We start from the raw sequence: 6,170 nt of genomic DNA, 5'->3' as shown, positions 1-6,170 counted from the left end.
ATGGGGACGCCGGGGTCTCCTGGGTCAGGCGTGGGGACGCCGGGGTCTCCTGGGTCAGGCGTGGGGACATGGGGGTCTCCTGGGTCAGGGGTGGGGACGCCGGGGTCTCCTGGGTCAGGCATGGGGACGCCGGGGTCTCCTGGAGACGATGACACGGAAGGCTTGCCGAGGGCAGTCGTGAGGCTCCCATGCACCCGACACGGCAACGAGGGGTGCGCATCCCCCCGCTGCAGCCCTTGAGGAGCAGCACGTGAGCGCCCCCACCGCTCGCGGGGCGCTTGCTCTCCCGTATGCGGGGCAGGGAGACCCTCCCCGTGAAAGCCTCGCTCCCTGGGCCACCTCACCCGCCAGCTGAGAGCCGCCGCCTAACGTGTGCCCTCACTTTCAGTTTGTGGCTGTGGTGAGCGTCGTGACCTTCCGGCCCCCGCACTACGGGGCCTACACCTTCCCCGAGTGGGCCAGCGCTCTGGGCTGGGCCGTCGCCACGTCTTCCATGTCCATGGTGCCCGTCTACGCAGCCTACAAGCTCTGCAGCCTGCCCGGCTCCCTGCGGGAGGTGCGTGCACGCGTGCGTGTGCCCGTCTGGGCACACTCGTGCCCCACAGAGCCTGGGAAGGTGGGAAGGGAGCGGCCGGGGGCTGGGGCTGGAGCCGGGGGCGGGGCTGGCGTCCGTCAGACACAGGCTCCTCCACCACAAAGGAGGGGACAGGCGACCGGTCACTGTACTTCCGGGCTCGGGACCCTGGAAGCAGCGAAGGGTCCAGGCCTGCTTGGAAGGAACGGCCCACAAGGCCGCTCCGCAGCCGCTCCGGGGCTGCGTCCCGCGCGGCTTCCTGGGGACCGCGGGCAGCGAGCCCTGTTGCTGCACCCTGGCCAGTCCAGGGGCCCTGCTGGGGACGCAGCGGCTCCCCCAGGGGCAGGAACGCGCAGTCGGGCCCCAGGACCCTGGAACTGCCCGTGCCTCTTGGGGGGGCAGGGACGGAGGGAGCCCGGGGTCCTCAGAGCCCCCTCGCACACACCCCTCCCCGCTGCGGGCCAAGCAGGGTCCCCTCAGCCTGGAGGAGGCAGGGCCTGCCCCACAGGCGACCTTACACCAGCGCCAGAGCGTCTCCGGAGCGGGACCGGTGGGCTGCGGCGGCCTGGAGACTCACAGGGGGAGCGCGCCCTTCACTCCCACTCGGAGCCCGCAGCGAGCGCCCTGCAGACGAGACCTCCCCTTTTCCATGGGCCAGACGGCACCCCAGGGCGGCGGGTCCCGGGCCGGTGCGCTCAGCGAGCGTGCGCCGTGCCCAAGCCCCCCTTGTCTTCTAGAAGCTGGCCTACGCCATCACGCCCGAGCAGGAGCACGAGCTGCTGGACAGCGGGGAGGTGCGCCAGTTCAGGGTGAGTGTGCTCCCCGCGCCCCCCGGCCTCAGCCCGCACGAGGCCGCGCGTGCTCAGCGTCCCTCTGGGCACGTGTCCTGAGCGGGGGAGGCAGAGGGGCGGAATGAGGGCGCTGGGCAGAAAGAGGGAGCAGAGGGGTGGAGCGGGGGGCGCGGGCCTCCGGGGGGGGCCCTAGGCAGACCCCTGGTGAGGGAGGGGGCCTGCCCCGCCGGGGACGGGAGGGGGAGGGTCCGAAAGAGCTCAGAGCCTTGCCCGGGCTGGGGTGGGGGCAGGAGGCCAGAAGGGCTGGAGCCCAACGTGGGGGGCCAGAGAGACGGGAGGGGGGGCTGCAGAGAGACGGGAGGGGCGGCTGCAGAGAGACGGGGGGGCTGCAGAGAGACGGGAGGGGGGCTGCAGAGAGAGAGACGGGGGGGCTGCAGAGAGACGGGAGGGGGGCTGCAGAGAGACGGGAGGGGGGGCTGCAGAGAGACGGGAGGGGGGGCTGCAGAGAGACGGGGAGGGCTGCAGAGAGACGGGGGGGCTGCAGAGAGACGGGGGGGCTGCAGAGAGACGGGGGGGCTTGCTAATGGTGGGGGAGCGGAATCGGGTCTGCCCCTCCTCGGATGTGTTCTAACTTCTGCTAACTTCTAGGTGAGACCTTAGGTCCTTCATTTCCGACCTCTCTTCCTTTCTAACAAAGCGTTCAGGGCTGTGAACGTGCCGTGTTCCACCACCTTTAACGTGGTATTTTAGTGCTAAGGGTATTTTCATTTGCGTCGTGATTTCTCCACCCCATGAGGTGCTTTCCAGCCCCCAGGTCTATGGGGATGTTTTCTTGGCCTGTTTGTGATCGGTGTGTGAAGCGAATGCACTTCGCTCAGACGTCTGCGACACCTGTTCTTGGAAGCAAGAGCGGACCCGTGTGCTGCGGCGCCCCTGACCCTTTGCCGCGCGACGCACAGGCTGAGATGAACGTGCGCCCCTGACACGGACGTGCGCGCTCGAGCCGCTGCCGCGCGTCTCCTTCGTCCGCTCCGTTAGGCCGCGATCGCTCTGTTCCCGGCTTCCACAGCCTCACCGACTGCGGCCTGGCTCGCGGGGGCAGCTGGGAACTACTTGCAGAATATCCCGCGTGGGGAGCATATCTGTCCGCCTTTCCCTCGCAGCTCCTGCAGCTTTTTGCTTTATGTCCTGAGGCTGCTTCCGCGGTAAAGACACATTTAGGATGGCCCCATCCCCCCCGGGACGTCACACTCCTCTCTCCCTAGTGGTGCTTTTGCTGCTAAAGTCTTCTGGGGCTGAGATGAAAGTAGCTGCACCAGGTTTCTCCTGAGTTTGCCAGAAATATCTCGTATAATCTTTTAAAGTTTTTTAATGTTTATTTTTGAGAGAGAGAGAGAGAGACAGAGTGTGAGCATGAGCATGAGCACAAGCAGGGGAGGGTCAGAGAGAGAGGGAGACACAGAATCCGAAGCAGCTTCAGGCTCTGAGCTGTCAGCACAGAGCCCGACACGGGGCTCGAACCCACGAACCGTGAGGTCATGACCTGAGCCGAAGTCAGAGCTCAACCGACTGAGCCCCCCAGGCTCCCCTCTTGTGTAACCTTTTAACTTTCAACTTTGCAATGGTCTTAAAATGTAGGCACCTTTTGCACACCAGGGGTACACCTGGAATTTTTTGCTCTGACAAAGAGATTCATCCATTTACATTTGTTGTGATTACTACTATAGTTAGGTTTGATTCCATGATCTTTTTAGCTCTATTTGCCGCATTTTTAATGTTTCTCCTTCTCCTTTATTGCCTTTTTATGGATTGCTTTTTGGAGGATTTACTTTTTTCCCCCTTTTTCTACTTTTTTCCATTTGGAACTTATATACTCGTATATTTTACTTACATGATTATACTTTATTCCTTTAATAGTTATCTTTGAAATCACGCATACACATCTCACTTTAAATATATAAAGTAACACAATATCTCAACCCCCATCCTGAATATTACAAGGACTTAAAACTTCTCCTACTGATTATTATGCTATTAGTGTCCAATACTCTATTTCTGCCTTTTAACCCACAAATTAGACAGACACTATTACTATTACAATTATTACTATTTTGTATAGAAATGCTCTCTTGGGTTAACGTGCATATTGGATGTTTAGACCTTTTGGCATATACATCTTCCCTTTGAGCATCATTTTCTTGCTTTAAAAAACGATCCTTCAGACTTTCCTGCAAGGAAGACTCTTGATAAACTCCCCTGCTCTCGTGTGTCCATGAACTTCGCCTTGCCCTTATTCACGAGAGAGAGTCTGTGTGCACACAGTTCTCCACTGATAGCTGCCATGTCCTGGTGTTCTGAAGCCGCGAGTTCTCTGCGGCTCCCTTTACGTGAGCCACTGTACGTGCCCCGGTCTGTGGACCGCTGGGTTTTGCGGGCTCTGGGAACCTTGCAGCCCACACCTTCCACCCGTGCGTCTGGCCTCTGGTGCGTGACACCTGCCGGGTCCTCGGGTCTTGTGCTCCCTCGAAGTTCCGTGAACTCTGTGACACAGGCACTGGGCATACAGCACCCTCATCGTCCGTCCGCCACAGCTCCTGTTTAGCTGCTCATCTAGGGAGCAAGGCCCCGTGAACTTCCACGCAAAGACACGCTGAGAGTAGCACGCGCCCCTGCCTGCGCCCCTCCCCCACCCCTGAAGCAGACGCAGCCCTCACCGCCTTGGACCTCTCACTTGACCTCTGCACCCTATGGTTCCCTTGCATCTACAGATACTTCCGTACCCCTGAAAAGTAGACTGGTCTGAGCGGGGCGTCCCCGCGGGGCTCTAGGGCTACGGCCCCCCAGCTCCCCGCCACCTGCCTGCCCTGCACGGCCCTGCCCGTGTGTGCACGTGTCCTGGCCAGGACTGCAGACAAGCCCACAGGGCCTCGCGGATGACAGCAGGGAGCCCTGTCCCCCCCCGCCCCCCGCCGTGGGCTCAGCATCCCCCGCCCCTGCTGTGGCCGGGTGGGAACGAGCCTACATGTTCTTGTTTCAAAGCATTTAAAACACACAGTTCTTGCCATTTAGTGTAATCGGATGGCTTGTGCTCACAAAGAGGCTGAACTAACAGCTGCATAATAGCAGGCGGTGACATTTGCTGGAGGACTAAACGCCCCCTCTTGTCGATCTCGGCCTCCCTAACGACAAGTGAGGCCTGCCCCCGACTCCTCTGGGGTCACGCAAATGACGGAAGTGCAGGGTGCCGCCGTCCGTGGGGACGGCCACCAGAGGCCCCACAGAGGTGGCCACGGGGCGCCCGGGGCATCACCGGTACACCAGCCACCTGCCCCACGGCCACTGTGACACACGCCCCGGGGGCCCCACCCGCCTCCCTCACCGCAGCCCTGCTCTCCGGCTGCTTTCTGCCCAGTGGGTTTATTGACCTGTGTTTCTCTGAGGCTCATCACATACAAATATTCCCGTACGAATTATTCATATATGTTGTATTACACGGAAGGTTGTTTAACGCAGCATGCTTCTAGAGCGTATGGCGGGCGGCCGGTGCTGCGGGGGGTCCCGGCCCGAGCCAGGGGCCCCTTCGTCCCAGTGACTCCCGCTTTGCCTCTGAACAGGCCCTGTTTCCTTTCCAGCTGCGCCACTGGCTCCTGGTGTAGAGGCCGCAGACGAGGGGCCCGCGAAGGGAAGGCAGGCGTCTGCTGAGAGGCGGCTGCTCCGAGGGTCTCTCTTCTGCGTTCCCGGGACCCCCAGAGGCTCTGCCCCCGGCCGCCCACACCCCTTCCTCGCTGCCAGGACGGGCCGGCCGGCCGTGCTGTGTCGCTGTGATAACTTGCCGTAGATCTGTGCCGTTCCCGCAGGTAGAAGATGTCTGTCCGTGTTCCACGTGTGCCCAGCCAGCTCCCTCCCACCCGCACTTGCCCCCGGCCACCCTGCAGCGCGGGCCCTGCCGTCGCCCGGGTGTTGAAGAGAAAAGCGATAATTGTGGGTGCCAAGAGCCCAGCGCTCGTAACTCCCTGCGTATCTCACTTTGCTCAGATTAAAAAGGCCAAGTGTCATATTTTGGCTAATTGTGCAGAAGGCGCGGTGGGGAAACCGCACAAGGCAATAAAGCGGGGGCCACCGCGTGTCTCCACCCCACACAGCCAGGCGGCTGGCGGCCCCGGGGTCCCGACGTGTGCGGCGCGGGTGCTCTGTAGCTCCTTCTGGCCAAGAGAAATAAAACTGCGGGGAGTCGGAGTGAGCCCCGGTCGCCGCCGACACCTCGTGGGGACCCCCGCGTGGGACAAGGCGTGCTCCTCACGAGTGGGAGCGCGTGCCCACCTGGCGGGCCCTGACCGCGCCCGCGGCCAGCGGCCTGGAGACCAGGACCCGGGGAGGAAGACTCCAGGACTTGACTTGTCTGGGGCACATGTCACATCAGTAGCAGCGCCGTGTATGCTGGGAAATGGCTTTTTTAAGTCCTGTTTCCCTGTGAATCAAAACCAATTCTCAGGACTCATGGTTGGTTTCTGAACATCTGTTTCCTGGTATTCCAATTGGCGGTAGGAGAATATAAGCCACACCGGTGCAGACTGTGACCCGCGTCGCCTGGAGGGAAGGGGCTGCCGGAAGTCAGAGCCCCCCGTGCGGCGGCCCCGCGAGCGGCCCCTGGTGCCCCAGGCCGAGGAGCTCGCCACACGGGGAAACCAACTTGTGGACTTGGGGGGGGGGTGTCCTACAGGAACCGGGGCTGCTCCCCTTCTGAGGGGCAGAGTGCTCCCCATAGATAACAGGGGTCACCAGCGTCTGTGTGTCTGTCTGTCCAT

The 6,170-nt window shown here is 61.7% G+C and overlaps 1 protein-coding gene across 1 annotated transcript in view; it reads left to right on the top strand.

Annotated features, from left to right (window-relative positions):
- Nucleotides 1–5,021, top strand: part of SLC6A3 (solute carrier family 6 member 3) — a 44,026-nt gene extending 39,005 nt beyond the window's left edge. Inside the window, exon 18 of the mRNA XM_039238042.1 lies at nt 4,998–5,021. Within this exon, the coding sequence (XP_039093973.1) occupies nt 4,998–5,021 (24 nt within the window). The remainder of the gene's footprint in view (nt 1–4,997) is intronic.
- Nucleotides 5,022–6,170: the final 1,149 nt, after the last annotated feature.

Source organism: Hyaena hyaena, unplaced genomic scaffold (assembly GCF_003009895.1).
Source record: "Hyaena hyaena isolate Hyena2069 unplaced genomic scaffold, ASM300989v1 scaffold_134, whole genome shotgun sequence".
In the NCBI taxonomy this organism is placed as follows: Eukaryota; Metazoa; Chordata; class Mammalia; order Carnivora; family Hyaenidae; genus Hyaena; species Hyaena hyaena.
The sequence above is the reverse complement of the archived record's forward strand: the minus strand, read 5'-3'. Positions and strand labels throughout refer to the sequence as shown.